General features: G+C 37.7%; 1 protein-coding gene across 1 annotated transcript in view; it reads left to right on the top strand.

Moving 5' to 3' along the window:
- Window positions 1-16,994, top strand: part of Usp34 (ubiquitin specific peptidase 34) — a 299,630-nt gene that overhangs the window by 130,540 nt on the left and 152,096 nt on the right. Inside the window, exons 22-29 of the mRNA XM_045147284.1 lie at window positions 3,525-3,679; window positions 6,955-7,068; window positions 8,316-8,415; window positions 9,203-9,362; window positions 12,167-12,293; window positions 12,409-12,556; window positions 15,526-15,626; window positions 16,142-16,351. Of these exons, the coding sequence (XP_045003219.1) occupies window positions 3,525-3,679; window positions 6,955-7,068; window positions 8,316-8,415; window positions 9,203-9,362; window positions 12,167-12,293; window positions 12,409-12,556; window positions 15,526-15,626; window positions 16,142-16,351 (1,115 nt within the window). The remainder of the gene's footprint in view (window positions 1-3,524; window positions 3,680-6,954; window positions 7,069-8,315; window positions 8,416-9,202; window positions 9,363-12,166; window positions 12,294-12,408; window positions 12,557-15,525; window positions 15,627-16,141; window positions 16,352-16,994) is intronic.

The following is a 16,994-nucleotide window of genomic DNA, read 5'->3' as shown; positions in this document are numbered from 1 at the left end:
GGTCTCACTCTAGCCCAGGATGACCTGGAATTTACTATGTAGTCTCAGGGTGGCCTCAAACTCTTGACACTCCTTCTACCTCTACCTTTCAAGTGCTGAGATTAAAGATGTGCACCACCACACCCAGCTAAAGCATCTTCTTGGTCTAGCCTGTCTGACCTGGAATTCATTATGTCATTTCAGGGTGTCCTCCTACCTCTCTGCCTTCCTAGTGCTGGGATTAAAGACGTGCCACCATGCTTGGCTTGAAGAATCTATTTTTTATAGGCTATTTCTTTTTTTTGTTTGTTTGTTTTGTTTTGTTTTTGTTTTTGAGGTAAAGGTTTCACTTTAGTCCAGACTGACCCTGGAATTCACCATGTAGACTCTGGGTGACCTCGAACTCAGGGCAGTACTTCTACCTCTGCCTTCCGAGTGCTGGGATTAAAGGTGTGCGCCACCACACCCGGCCGGTCTCTTCTAATTTTATTTTTTTTTAATTTTATTTATTTATTTGAGAGCAACAGACAGAGGGAGAAAGAGGCACAGAGAGAGACAGAGAATGGGCGCACCAGGGCCTCCAGCCACTGCAAAGGAGCTCCAGACATGTGCGACCCCTTGTGCATCTGGCTATGTGGGTCCTGGAGAATCGAGCCTTGAACCGGGGTCCTTGGGCTTCACAGGCAAGCACTTAACCACTGAGCCATCTCTCGAGCCCTATTTTTATTTTTATTTTTATTTTTTTTTTTGAAGGTAGGGTCTTGGTCTAGCCCAGGCTGACCTGGAATTCACTATGTAGTCTCAGGGTGACCTCAAACTCATGCACATTGTGGTGTGATTCAGGTGTCCCCCATTAACTTAGGTGTTCTGGATGCTAGGTTCCCTAGTTGATGGCAGCTGGAAATTGAAGCTTCCTGGAGGGAGTGTATTTTGTGGGGGCAGGCTTATGGGTGTTATAGCCAGTTTCCCCATGCCAGTGTTTGGCATACTCCCCTGTTGTTATTGTCCACCTTATGTTGGTCAGGAGGTGGTGTCCACCCTCTGCTCATGCCATCATTTTCCCCTGCCATGATGGAGCTTCCCCTCAAGCCTGTAAGCCAAAATAAACATCTTTTTTTCCCCATAAGCTGCTCGTTGGTTGGGTTATTTCTACCAGCAGTATGAATCTGAATGTAATAGCCATCCTCCTACTTTTGCCTCCCCATTGCTGGGATTAAAGGTGTGTGCCACCATGTCCAGCCTTCATAGGATATTTCTATTTTGTTCCATTAGGTTATTTATTATTCCTCAGTATAACTAGTGAAAAGTAATAAATATTATAAAATATAACAACATTCATTTTATAGGTATGTCAAACCAAAACAAATAGTGTAATTTCAGATAATTGGTAAGTTTTGTATTTTTTTTGCAGTATAGATTTTGCACAAAAATTTACAGTTACTGTCAAGGTAAAATCAAATCAAAAATTACTTCACCCAAATGATAGTGGTATAGTTTTTCCATTGGCACAGTGCCTGTGATCTGTGTGTTGTCTTCTGCTCAATGCAATTATATTGAATGGATTAATAGAGTTTTTCCAATATAACAACTAACAATAACACTTTTAAAAGAAAGTTAAAACAACAGTCAAGGAATTACTTATTTCCTGTTGAATGTAGGTTAGTGGTTCAGTCTTTTTTATTTTAGTCTTGTTATATATAGATTGCTATAATTAACCAGGATATTTTGAGGACTCTCGCTTTCTTCATTCCTCTTATTCTCTTTGCTTAATGTACTTGAGTTATACACACTAAGTGTTGCTTCATGTTTTGTTATGTTGGGTCCTAGGAGTGCATGTTCTTACTGGAATAATCATCCATGGATTATATGTTTATTTGAGAAACTGATGGGATACTTTTTTTGTTGTAAAATTTTTGAGACATTGTATCTCCATGTAACTCATGCTATCTGTAGCTGTTTCGTGGCCTGAATTGGCCTTAACGTCATGATTTTCCTTCCTCTCCTCTGTTTTGATATTACAGGTATAGACCACAATACCTTTATGATCTCTTACATGAGTGGTTGGATTTTTGCAGTCTAGATTTTTATGTACATTTTCAGTTAAGAGGGAGCTTTGATGGTTATAGTATACCTTCATGTACCCTCAGATTCTTTGGAGGGGCTAGGAAGATGGCTCAGTCATTAAAATGCTTGCCATGTAGTTTAAATCCAATACCAATACTGGAGAGGAATAGACAGGGACTCCTTATGGGTTGCTGTCCTGCCTTGTCTAGTGTTATCTGAGCAGTGTTCAGTGCAAAACATTGCCTCAAAAACAAGGGGGTGACCAATTGAAGAAGACACCCAGCATCAACCTCTGTCCCCCACTGTGCATCCACACATGCGCACACTTACATGCAAAAGAAAACCTTTGGATTTTTTTCATTCATTTATTCATTCATTGTGATTGCCTATAATCATTCTATGTAGTTGTTTTTCCTTGTTTCTTTTGACATACTTGAGAATCCTTTTTTGGACCAGAGAATTACGTAGATTTATTTCATCTTACCATGCATACCAGTTGAATTCTATGCTGTTAATACGTTGCTGTTGTATACCTGTCTTGAGCAATTAGTTCCCTGTTCTAATGCTTTCTTCTTCATAAGGATTTCATGTTCATAGTAAATTTCCTATATATACAGAGTTCCCTTTGAACATGATTTCTACTCTTAATCATCAGCCTTATTTATACTTGATGCCTTATAATTTTATAATTAGTCACTTTTATTATTATACAGTAATAGTCGTATTATATGAAGATAACATATACTACTCTTCCTTACATATTCTTGCATACCTTTTTTTTACTCTTTAGGTCATGCTGGGGATTGAACATAGTGTGTCATGCATGCTAGCCAAGCATTCTACCAGTGAGCGAGATCTCAGCCCTACAATACTTATTAAGTTGTTTTGCGCAACTATAAGTTATAATTTATATATTTAAATCATAAATATTGATGTTTCCTATAAAATACTTTTCACACAATCTTGTCAGCTATCCTTTACATATATGTATATATTTTGGTTTTTCAAGGCAGGGTCTTACTCTAGCCCAGGCTGACCTGGAATTCACTATGTAATCTCAGGGTGGCCTTGAACCCATGGTGATCCTACTTCTGCCTCCCAAGTGCTGGGACTAAAGGCGTGCACCACCATGCCCAGCATCCTTTATATTTTTTGTCTACTAGTGTGTCTAATATGTTCAATTAATGTAAAAATGTTGTGTGTATCAGGATTCAACATTTTCCAAGCAGAGGATTATTACTGAGACATAAAATAATACATACATTTTTTGCAAATAAACTACATGTTTACATGTACATCTGTCTAAAAGCAATTCTATAAATTGTATTAGTATGATTAATAAAATATAAACTAGGCATTGTGGCATACACCTGTGATGCCATCATTTGGGAGTTGGAGACAGGAGAATTGCAAGTTGGAGGTCAGTGTGACCCTTTCTTCCTTTCCCTCAAATTGATAAATTATGTATAATTTTCATCTAGGACTGAGTTTAGAGCAAGTGGACATTTTATGGCATTGTTTAGTAGAAGATTCTGAGTGCTATGATGATGCCCTCCATTGGTTTTTAAATCAAGTTCGAAGTAAAGATCAACATGCAATGGGGATGGAAACCTACAAACATCTTTTTCTCGAGAAGGTAATCTTTATTGCTTATATTGTTTTCTTGTAAGTATAAATATTTTCATTTACTTATTTGGACAGTATGGATGCTCCAGGGTCTCTTGCCACTGCAAACAAACTAGTTACGTGTACCACTTTGTGTATCTGCCTTTATGTAGGTACTAGGGAATCAAACTCTGCGCCGGCAGACATTGCAAGTAACTGCCTTTAACCACTGTGACATCTTCCCAGTCCCTTGCTTTTATTTATTTATTATTTACTTATTTTTATATTAGAGAGAGAGAATTCACATGCCAGAGCCTCATACACTGAAATTGAACTCCAGATGTTTGTGCTATCTAGTGGCCATATTCAACCTTGCGCTTGCCTTACCTTTTGTGCATCTGGTTTATGTATTGCAGATAGGTCTTCAGGCTTTACAGGCAAGCGCCTTAACCGCTAAGCAATCTCTCCAATTCCCCTCTTTTATTTTATTTTAGTCTCTTGAAACATGAACTCTATAGTATTCTTTGTTTTTGTTCTTTTCCTCTTCTTTTGACATAGCTTTTGTTAAAATAGACAAATGTTCCAGTTATTGTCAGTGTTTATGTATTTTTCCCATCTAGATTTTGGTATAATATCCTTTATAGTATTATTTATTTATTTATTTTTATTGACAGCTTCCATAATTATAGACAATAACCCATGATAATTCCCTCCCTTTCCCCACCTTCCTCTTTGCAACTCCACTCTTCATCATACCTCTTCCCCTTCTCAGTCAGTCCCTGTTTTATTTTGATGTCATCATCTTTTCCTCCTGTTATGGTCTTGTGTAGGTAGTGTCAGGCACTGTGAGGTCATGGATATCCAGGCCATTTTGTGTCTGGAGGAGTGCATTGTAAGGAGTCCTACCTTTCCTTTGGCTCTTATATTCTTTAATCCACCTCTTCTGCAATGGACCTTTATAGTATTTTTAGCTGTGGTGGTGCATGCCTGTAATCCCAGCTCTTGGGAGCTAGAGATAAGAGGATTGCCATGAGTTCAATCACCCAGAGAGTACATAGTGAATTCCAGGTCAGCCTGGGCTAGAGCGAGACCCTACTTTGAAACCCATCTCCTGCTCCCCCCCACAAACAAAAAACAACAACCTTACTTTATATGTATAAACATGTTAGTTGCTCATTAAAGAAGTTTAAAAATAATTAGAATGACAGAAGCACTAACTATAAATATGGGGCTTGGGGTCATTTTATTTTGTGTGTGGTATGCGAACATATGAGTGTGTGTGCTTGTCGGAATCTAGAGGACAATCTATTGTTATCTTCAGGTATGCCATCTGCCTCTTATTCTAAAAAATTATTTTTATTTACTTATTTGAGAGAGAGGGGCCAGATAGAGAAAGAGCAAAAATGCGTGCACCAGCGCCTCCAGCCACTGCAAATGAATTCCAGAGACATGTGCCACCTTGTGTATATGACTTACATGGGTACTCGGGAATCCAACCTGGATCCTTAGGCTTTACAGGCAAGCACCTTAACCGCTAAGCCATTTCTCTAGCCCTTATTTATTTATTCATTGATTGGGGAAGGGCTGTCAATGGATATACAGGGTCTCTAGCCATGGCAGATGAACTCCACATGCATGCACCACCATGTATATCTGGCTGTATGTGAATACTGGGGAATGTAACCTGCATCTATAGGCTTCACAGGCAAGAGCCTTAACCACTAAGCCATCTCTCCAGCCCCCAGCTCTTTTTGTTTTTAAAGACTTACTTTATTTATTTAAGTGAGGGAAAGAGGGGGAGAGAGAGAGAGAATGGACACGCCAAGGATTCCAGCCACTGCAAACAAACTCCAGACACATGTGCCACCTTGAGCATCTGGTTTACATGGGTCCTAGGGAATCGAACTGAGGTCTTTTGGCTTTACAGGCAAGCACCTCAACTGCTAAGCCATCTCTCCAGCGCCCCCCCTCCCCCCGGCTCTTTTTGATACAGAGTCTTTTATTGGCCTGGAGCTCACATATTAGGCTAGACTACTCAGCCAGCAAGCCTCAGAGATCTGCCTCTGCCTCTGCCTCTCAAGCTCTAGGATTACAGGTGTTGACATCGCCCCTGGCATTTATATGGTTAAGAGGGGTTGAACCTCAGGTCTTCATTACTAGCGCTACAAGTATATTACTGACTGAGATATTTCCCCGAGCCTTAGTATTTAGTCTCAGTAGTAATATTGTTCCATTTTCAAAGATATCCTTGTATTCACAAGTATAAGAGCTAAAACCTATGACTTTTTCATATTAAATGGCTGTAGTTCAGTCCATCTTGGGTGCAAATACGAGGCACTGTTCAGACTTGTTAGCTACTTGGAATCTTATTTTAAGAAACATGATTATGATAGTCACCATCGTTTGATTTTTACCATCATGAAATACTTCGGTTAGTTACTTCCTAAGTGGACCATTCCCATTTGAATTTTTGAACGGAGATGTATTGAGAATGGTGGTGTTCACTTGGGAGGAAGAAGGATCACAAGTATAAAACCATCATTAGCTCCATAGCAAATTCAAGGCCAGCCTGGGCTACATGAGTACCTGTTTCCAAAAAAAAGTTGGGGCTGGGGAATGTGGCTCAGTAGAAAAGGTATTTGTCACATACCTCTAGGAGTTAAGTTTGGATCCCTGGCACCTACACTGGACATGGTGGCACACACTTATGATGCCAGCACTAATGTAGTAGAGCTTGCAGGATCTTTAGGGCTAGTCTGAGTGAGTTAGGGTCCTATAGGTTGAGGAAAAAAAACCCTGTTTCAAAAAAAAAAAAATTAAGGTTGAGAATGAGGAGAATTCCTGATGTCAGCCTTTGGACTCCATTTACACAGGTGTGTGAACAGAGGTACCCATGGCAGATGAACATGGAAGTCTTTTTTTTTTAATTTTATGATTTTTGAGGTTTTTTTTTTTTGGCGTACTCAGAATGAGTTTTTAAACATATGAACTAAATCTCTTCAGAGATACAAGACTAAAAACAAACATAATTGTATTTATTATACATTATGTCCTTAACCCAACTACATATGCAGCTACATATATCAATGTGTATAGTAATATGTGTGCAGTAGGTTCATTTTGTTCTTTGTATGTCTTGAAAATTGAAACACATCATGTAGGTTTGAGTTTTGCCTGAACAGAAGTTCTGTGAAACTATATAATTTTCAACTATCACTAAAACCTGAGCTAATACTGCATCTTCTACAAGTGTTTTCATTGAAACTTACCACATGCTAAACTAGTATTAACATTTTTTTTCCTAAGATGCCTCAGCTAAAACCTGAAACAATTAGCATGACTGGCTTAAACCTATTTCAGCATCTGTGTAACCTGGCTCGATTGGCTACCAGTGCCTATGATGGTGGTTCAAACTCTGAGGTATGGCTTAAGACTTACTCTTTTGTAAGATCAATTTATGGGATTTTCCTTTTTCCACATTAGATTACCAAGTTTAGAAAGCTTTGTTTTCCTTTTTAAAAGTTATGTAAAGCCGGGCGTGGTGGCGCACGCCTTTAATCCCAGCACTTGGGAGGCAGAGGTAGGTGGATCACCATGGAGACAAGGCCATTCTGCACCTTAAGACTACATAGTGAATTCCAGGTCAGCCTGAGCTGCAGTGAAACCCTACCTCAAACATCAAAAAGTTATATAAGCTGGGCATGGTGGTGCATGCCTTTAGTCCCAGCACTTGGGAGGCAGAGGGAGGAGGATTGCTGTGAGTTCCAGGCCAGCCCAAGACTACATAGTGAATTAGAGGTCAGCCTGGGCTTGAGCAACACACTAACTTGAACCCCCCCCCAAACAAAAAGTGTATTGTATGTTCTTTTTTTATATGTTAATTTGTGGAGAAAGATCATCAATCTGCTTTAGTTTCCTAGAAGCTCCTACATAATACCAAATATTTTAATTGGAGTAGAAAGTTAGTCTGAAACATGAATTTTTTGATACTTGCTATTGTCAAGCATTTAGTGCTTATAGATTTTTGTTTTCTTCTTTAGTAAACATTTCTTCTGGAACAGTCTACTCAGCTGACCATCAGGCATGATGATGATCAGTTGTTTTTTTAATTTTTTTCTTTGCTGGTAACCCAGACCCTCACATATCTAGGCAAGTGTTGTACTACTGAACCATGTCCTTAGCCATGATCATTTTTTTAAGGAATTCCCTTTCTAAATTGTCATTTTTATATTTGGCTCTAGGTTATGTTTTTCAGATTTGTTTGCCACTAAGCCTCATTGACTACATTATCCCTCACTCTCCTAACTCAAATTTTCATTTAAAGGTCGTCCTTAATGGACATACTTGGTAATGAATAGTAGCTTTGATTCTTATAGTATGTGTTCATATTTTTCATAGTTTTCTTAAATTCATTTGTGTTAGGAGAAAAGTGGAGAAAATCGTTGTTACTCTGTATTGTAAATTAGAATTTTGTAGAGTTAAAATTCTTTATTAACTTAAGGAGGCTTCTAAGGTTTTTGTCACTTGGAATTACTTATTAACTAAATATAATAAGTTGAATTTTTAAAAATATTAAAATTAATGTGCAATTTTAGTTGATCATTCAGTGTTCTGTTCAGTTACATCATTTTATAAACAAAATATAAAGATAAATTTTTCTTTCTTAGCTGTGTGGTATGGACCAATTTTGGGGCATTGCTTTAAGAGCACAATCAGGTGATGTCAGTCGAGCAGCTATCCAATATATAAACTCCTACTATATTAATGGTACGTGATTTGAAATACTAATTTAATATTTTTCATTTATATATTTATAAATTTCTGTTGCCTGTTGGTTTGCTTGGTTTTGTTTCTTTAAGATTTGGTTTTGCTATGTGGTCCAAGTTGCCCTGGAACTCATTATGTGTCCCAGCCTATCCTGGAATTCATTCTTATGATCCTTGTCCCTCAGCACCCCCCCCCCCCCAAGGGCTTAGATTACTGGCATGTACCACCAATCTCTGCTGTAATAAGCTTAAAAATATATTATTTATTTATTTATTTACAAGTAGAGAGATAGGCAGAGCAAGTGGGGTGGTGAAGAGGGTGAGTATGGGTGTGCCAGGGTCTTTAGCCACTGCAAACAGGCTCCAGCTGCATGCACTACTTTGTGCATCTGGATTTACATGGGTACTGGGGAATCAAACATGGATCTGAAGGTAGGCTTTGCAGGCAGACGCCTTAACTGCTGAGCCATATTTCCAGCCTTGATAAGTAATTTTTAATCTGAGGGTATTTTCTTTCTATTTATATAATTTATTCATTTGCATGCTCATATGCACATGCACAGATGGGTGGGTGTACACATGCCAGGGTCTCTTGCTGTTGTAAAGTAATGCAAGATACTTGCAGTTCTTATTGCATCTGGTTTTATGTGGTTACTGGGGAATCAAACTTGGGCCAGTAGGCTTTATGAGTAAGAATTGTTCAGCCATCTCCCAGCCCCATTTAATTTTATGTTTTAAATATAGCTGTGAATGTAATTAATGTAAATTTATAAACATCTGTATTTCAGGTAAAACGGGTTTGGAGAAGGAACAAGAATTTATTAGTAAGTGCATGGAAAGCCTTATGATAGCATCTAGCAGCCTTGAACAAGAATCACATTCAAGCCTCACAGTCATAGAAAGAGGACTTCTTATGCTGAAGACACATCTAGAAGCATTTAGGAGAAGGTAATTTTATTGTACTGTACTGTATGAATGAATGTTAGCTTTTTATTCTTGGCATATCTAAATGTATCTTTAAAATTAGTGTGTGTGATGGGCAGTTAGTAAGCATAACTTACCAAAGCTAAATGGTTAGTAATGGAATTTGTTGTTACTCAGAATATATATAATTTTTCTCATGATACAGGCACATAATTTTCTGATAAATATTGCCCAGGCTTTAAAATCATTAGACTCTGAGCAGATGTGCATGAATAAGAATATCTGGACAGCATCTCATCTCTGTGAATGTATTAATTGTGGCGCAAAAGCAGGAACACCACTACTGAGACAATTTACACTAAAACTCTCACCAAGAACATCAGATAATCTTTCATAGTTGGATCAAGTTAAATCATTTGTTTCATTTGCTGTTTTTTTTTTCTTCCTGGACTAGGAGACAGTATTTTAATTTTGAATTTCCATTTACCATGGAAACATGACCAAACATTTCTGTGTTAATGAATATCTGTATAATTAATTTAGACATACCCTGTGTAATACAGAAATAAAGCAAATTAACATTTATGAATATATCAACTGAAAAGAAAGGTGAGTAGATAGTTTTAATTACAGAATTCTGTTTGTTAAAAGTCATTGAGTAAATGTAAAAGTACTAAGAACTGTGTTGAAAACTTGTTAAAATTAAAAACTTCTTTCAACTTCAGATCTTAGTTTGATATTTAAAAACTCACATATAATTTATATTTTTGACATTTTACTTGAAATACCAAGAAATAGTAAATGAGAAATATTCCACACATTACTTATAAATAACATTCATGCATGATTTGAAACTTTCAGGCATTGCAAAATTATATTTTCACTATGGTTTCAGTTGTAGGAGTTTATTCAAATAATTGTTTTAAAGAACTTATAAAAGAAATATTGAATTTTTGGATAGAAATATAAAATATTTCATAACTTTCACCACTTAAGAAAGAAAATAAGCCAGGTATGGTGGCACACACCTTTAATCCCAGCACTCTGGAGGCAGAGGTAGGAGGATTGTGTTGAGTTCAAGGCCACCTTGAGATTACATAGAGAATTCCAGGTCAGCCTGGGCTAGAGTGAGACCCTACCTCCGGGTGGTGGTGGTGGGCGGGGAGGGGCGGGGGAAGGATGGAGAAAGAAAGAGAGAAAAAGAAAGAAAGAAAGAAAACATATAAATGTTATGATCTTAATCAAATTAATTTAAAAAACTCTTCATTACAAAGTTCAGCTACTACACTAAGATGCTACATAGAAGATGACAGTCTCCTATTACTGCCCTCTTCCTATCAGAGATGGTTGCTGTTAATGGTAAAATATTTTTTTCCAAGCTTTTTACTGTGCTCTGGAAAGCAACAAGCCAATAGAGTCTGATAATACAACCCTTAGGCCTTGTACAATGTAATTTTACTGGTACTGTACATTAAATATATAAGTACTTAATTTTAGTTTAATGAGTTCTTTTTATCAGTTTACTGGATTTAAGCTCCAATACCCTTTCTCATTGGTACAAGTTTCATTTTAGTATTTGAAAAAAATGTGCCTTTCACATGTATCTGCTCATATTTTATGTTAAAAGTTGATGTTGCTGTTAAATCATTTTATTTAAATAATTTCTGGATAATCACAGACTATGAAATAGGCAAAATTGAATAATAAAACTATTTTTAAAATTCATGTGGATATTTTCCTACAAGTTCTTGTCAAGTATCCTTATATATGAAATGCTTTATGTGCTTAATGCTACTAATTTAAAATTATGTAGTATGTAGAAAGAAAAGCATGGCAAATTTTTCCACATTTCACAAGTGATAAGAATGTCTTAAGGATTTCCTTTTTATAGGCGATAAAAGTTTAATCTTAAACAGTGATGTTCAGTGAAAAGTGATGATTTCTTCCCAGGAACAGGAATGTCTAGAGATATTTTTTGTTAGCACTGCTTAGGGGAGGAGATTGTGATGATATTTAGTGGGTGAAGAACAGGAATGTTTGTAAACATTTTACATTTATGAGTTAACCTCCATTTTGCTTCCCAATGACAATAATTGAGCTCAAAGGTACAAAAAAACAAATTTTGAAATATGCAACAGGAAATGTTAATTATTACTTAGCTCATAGACCTGGACAGACTCTCTTAATAGGAAATAAGACAAGCCAATTTACTTTTCTATCCATTTAATAAAAACTAATCATTAATATTAGACATTAATTTTTTTCTTTACTAAATTGAGGTATGTGAATCTTTTCATTCGCAATTGAAAGTAATTTAGAAAATTGCTAAGTAAATTGGAGTTTCATGGTAGATGTCTCTTTCAAACTATCTTTTTAATTAGTTTATTTTAATAGTCATGGAGTTAATTCTCAGATTGTTTGACTGACTGACATAATAGGTGGTATTGCTGCTCCTGAAGAATATTTCTCAAAATATATTTCTGTATTTTTAATGTCCTTTTTCTTCTGATGTAGGAAAGACAAGGTGATGTTTCATTTTACAAATTATTGTGTTTTGTTTTGCTTTAATTTCCTCTAGCTTTCTTATTATTCTTGTTTCCTTATCAAACTGTTCATAGTGGTATTTTTCTGCCCTTAGTGTCTTCTCTTAGAGTCTTATTTGTTAGGAACTTTCAGTTATATTAATTCAGTTATGTTCAGCTCAGCATTAGTCTCTAATTGGTATGTTAGAACTTTTAATGGCTGTTTCCTGTTTGTAAAATATTAAAAACTTATCTTTCTGACCCTTAAAATGTCACCTTCCATATGTGTTTTTTATGTTGTTTTAGGTTTGCGTATCATCTCAGACAGTGGCAAATTGAAGGCACTGGTATTAGTAGTCATTTGAAAGCACTGAGTGACAAACAGTCTTTGCCTCTCAGGGTTGTATGTCAACCAGCTGGACTTCCTGACAAGGTAGTTTCAGAATTTTAATTTCTAAATTGGTAAAGTTTTGTGCTCAAATACTTGGTTGGGTGTTTGGGTTGTTTTATTTTTTGTATATTTAAATTGGTTGCATTTCATATTTCAGATGACTATTGAAATGTATCCTAGTGACCAGGTAGCCGATCTTAGGGCTGAAGTAACTCATTGGTATGAAAATTTACAGAAAGAACAAATAAATCAACAAGCTCAGCTTCAGGAATTTGGTCAAAGCAGCAGAAAGGGAGAGTTTCCTGGTAAGTATAATAATTCAAATTCCTCCCAAGTGCTAGAATTAAAGGGGTGTGCCACTACACCCAGCTAACAATTCAAATCTTTAGGTTCCTCCCCCCCAGGTTATTATTTTTAAATACCCCCCCCCCCCCCCCCCAGGTAGAGCTTTGCTCTAGCCCAGGCTGATTGGAATTCACTCTGTAGTCCCAGGGCAACCTCAAACTCACTGTGACCCTCTTACCTCTGCCTCCCAAGTGTTGGGACTAAAGGTGTGTGCCACCACGCCCTGCTCCCCCAGATTATTTTATATAGAAACTGTCTTAATCCATCTTGTGTTGCTCTAACTGTTCCTTAGATTATTTACTTTTTGTTTTGGAGGCAGGCCTAGAATTCAGTGTACCACTCAGGCTTTCCTTACATTCACAGTAGTCCCCTAGTATTGCTTGCCAAATGCTGGAATTACTAGTATAAGCCAGCACACCTGGTTAAACAACTGAAATTTATCACTGTCTACAGACTAGGAAGTATAAAATCAAAGTACCACAATTTGGGCAATTTTGGGCTGATTTCTGACTTTGGGACAGTGCCTTGAATATTGCCTCACTCACACTGTATCAAGGCTAAGGCCATAAACGAAATAAATTTACTTTCTTAAATCCTTATAGGCATCAATCCATTCATGATTACGGAGTCCCCAGGTCTTAAACATTCTCTTTTTTTTGGTTTTCGAGGTAGAGCCTCACTCTAGCCCAGGCTGACCTGGAATTCACTATGAAGTCTCAGGGTGGCCTCGAACTCACAGCAATCCTCCTACCTCTGCCTCCCAAGTGCTGGGATTAAAGGCATGTGCCACCACGCCCGGCCTAAACATTTTCTAAGTGATGGTACCTACCAACACATTCTTCCCCCCATTCTCCCAGACTCTGTCCTTCCTTTTTCCCCCTTTTGTCTGTCATACTTACCTAACATACCCAGAGTCTCGTGCATGTTAGGTAAATACTCTACCCCTGAGTTATATACTATCTCTTTAATTCTTGATATTTTTAAGACAAAGTTTTTCACTTGGGTCTGAATCTTGAGATCTACTTGTTTTCTTTTCCCAAATAACTACTGGATTATAGTTGTGTGCCAACATACCATGCTTCTATTCTTTTGCTTATTGAGAGAGTGAGGGAGAATGGATGCTCCAGGGCCTCTAGCCACTGCAAACGAACTCCAGATACATGCACCACCTTGTGCATGTGGCTTACATGGGTTCTACGGAGTTGAACCTGGATTCTTAAGCTTTGTAGGCAAGTACCTTAACCACTAAGCCATCTCAAAACCCTCTTTCTTTTACTTTTACTCTTTTTTTTTTGAGGTAGGGTTTCACTGTAACCCAGGCTGACCTGGAATTTTTTATGTAGTCTCAGTGTGGCCTCAAACTCACAGCAATCCCACCTCTGCCTCCCAAGCACTGGGATTAAAGGCATGCACCACCATGCCCGGCTCATTGTTCTATTTTTATAAATATTGCCAGAGAATATCCCTCCATGCACATTGTATTTTTTCTTTTGTTTTTTTTTATACATTATTTTTAAAAAATATTTTATTTTTACTTATTTATCAGAGAGAGAGGGAGAATGGGCATGCAAGGGCCTCTAGCCACGGCAAACGAACTCCAGATGTGTGCACCACCATGTGTTTACGTGGGACCTGGAGAATTGAACCTCACTCTATCCAGGCTGACCTGATTCACTGTGTAGTCTCAGGGTGGCCTCGAACTCACAGCGTTCCTCCCACTTCTCCCCCCTAAGTGCTGGGACTAAAGGCATGTGTCACCATGCCCCACTCAAGTTCTTTTGTTTTTTTAACATTTTATTTATTTATTTGAGAGAGAGAGAGAGAGAGAGAATGGGTGCATCAGGGCCTCTAGCCACTGCAAACAAACTCCAGACGTCGGACCTGGAGAATCGAACCTGGGTCTTCAGGCTTCACAGGCATGTGCCTTAACCACTAAGCCATCTCTCCAGCCCTAAAACTAAGTTCTTAAGTATAGTTTGTCCCACAGGAAACACATATTTTAGGTCTGTAATATTAACAAAATGCTGGAATGGACAACAGAAATCACGACACAGGGGTTCTTTTCAAGTAAGTTCCTGTGATCACTGTGCCATCTCCTTAGGCCCACAGGGTTTCTTTCCTCTTTCCAAAGATCAGTATGACTTGTATTACTTACTTTAGATTTATTTTTGAGAGAGAGAAAGAGTTGGTGTGCCAGGTCCTCACATTGCAAGCACCTTAACCTTTAAGTATTCAAACAGTAAGACATACAGTTATAACAGGAGCTTTTGTAGCACTTGATTAAGGCAGTCTGGCTCTTAATAAGATTATAAGACATAGTTTATTGTCAAGTTTTTCCCAAGGGAGAGAAGTCGATATGATGATAGCTGGGTCTTGGTAATGGTGGCCCTTATTTCTCAGAAGTCTCATGATCATCCATATCTGGTACATAGCATTGACAGTGTGTGAGCATGTGTATAAGTGTGGCATATTGTGTGTGTGTGGTGGGGGTGGATGCACATGTGTGTGCAAATGACTGTGCATGTGCAGGGGCCAAAGGAAGATGTTGGTTGTCTTTCACTTTCAATCATTTGTTTGCTTCCTTGAGACAGGCTCTCACTAAACCTAGAGCTGCCATTTTCCATCAGAGTAACCTGTGATCCCCAGTGATTGTATCATTTCTGCATCCCCTCCTCACCCAAGAGTCCGTGTTTCTAAACCTATGCCCAGCTGTTTGTGTGGAGAATCATACTCAGGGTAAATCAGGCCCTCTCTAGCCTTCATGGCCCTCTTATGTGGGTGCTTAGGAATTGAAGTTGGGTCACCTGGCTTGTAAGCAAGCATCTTTAACCACTGAGCCATCTTCTCAGCCTCATCTAATTACATATTCTTGTCAGCAAATGACTTAAGTATAATAAATAATATACTTTTCTGTTTGTTTAATTCTAAGGAGGCTTGATGGGGCCTGTCAGAATGATTTCATCTGGACACGAGCTAACAACAGACTATGATGAAAAAGCACTTCATGAGCTTGGTTTTAAAGATATGCAGGTACATACATAAATTGTTGACTTTTTCTTTTTAAAAATTTTTTTTTTATTTATTTGAAAGAAGCAAATAGAGAATAGGTGCACCATGGCTTCTACCCACTGCAAACAATCTCCAAATGCCTGTGCCACTTTGTGCATCTGGCTTTAGGTGGGTAGTAGGGAATTGAACTCTAGTCCTTGGGCTTTGAAGGTAAGTGTCTCAACCATTGAGCAATCTTTCTATCCCCAATTTTTTTTTATTTGCACGTGTGTGTATTAGTGTGGCTTGCCCTGCAAATGAATTTCTATGCAGCTTTAGGTAGGTGTCAGGGAAATTGAACCTAGGCCAGCAGGCTTTGAAACCAGTGCCTTTAACCTGTGAGCCATCTCCCCAGTCCCTTCAGTTTTAATTAATTATCTGTTGGTTGAGGCTAGTAGTTGAATAATCAAATTTATTTTAAACAATTTTACTACTTTTGCTACATTAAAATCATAGATAAATGTGTAATCTTTTTTTTTTTCTCTATTATTTTGTAGATGGTATTTGTGTCTTTGGGTGCACCAAGGAGAGAACGAAAAGGGGAAGGTGTTCAGTTGCCTGCTTCGTGCCTACCACCCCCTCAGAAAGACAACATTCCAATGGTTTTGCTTTTACAAGACCCTCATTTAACTACTCTTTTTGATTTATTAGAAATGCTTACATCATTTAAACCTCCCTCAGGAAAAGTTGCAGTCAATGATATTGAGGTAACTGATAATTTGTTTTTCACAAATTTTGTTTCATCTTTCTGTTAAAAGGCAAATAACCTTGTTATTTTAAAGAACCTATTTATTAATTTAACTATTTAAGTGCTTAATATTAGCTAGTCATTCTTTAACAAAAGTACTTATTTACAAGGATGTTCAAAATAGGCACAGTTTCAGGCTTTATTAAATCTAACGTGGGAGGCAGATAGTGGACATGCCTAGTAAGTAACATAACAGGGGCTGGAGAGATGGCTTAGTGGTTAAGCGCTTGCCTGTGAGGCCTTAGGACCCTGGTTCGAGGCTCAGTTCCCCAGGTCCCACGTTAGCCAGATGCTGAAGGGGCACACACGTCGAGTTCATTTGCAGTGGCTAGAAGCCCTGGCACGCCCATTCTATCTCTCTCTGTCACTCTCAAATAAGTAAATAAAAATGAACAAAAAAATAAAAAAATAATTTAACATAATAGGGAAGTAGTTTCAGATAGCAGTATTTGCTAAAATAATGAAACCTGCCATGTAAAATTATGGGGGAAAATATGAAAAATAACTCAATCATATATTTGATCTGGAAAGAATTATCTTAAACAAACAGCCAAAAGGATACAACCAATGAAATACTGAAATGTTACAGAGTGTGGTGGTGC

The sequence above is a fragment of the Jaculus jaculus genome, chromosome 4 (genome assembly GCF_020740685.1).
Source record: "Jaculus jaculus isolate mJacJac1 chromosome 4, mJacJac1.mat.Y.cur, whole genome shotgun sequence".
NCBI classification, from domain to species: domain Eukaryota; kingdom Metazoa; phylum Chordata; class Mammalia; order Rodentia; family Dipodidae; genus Jaculus; species Jaculus jaculus.
This window is presented reverse-complemented; position numbering and strand designations above follow the sequence as displayed.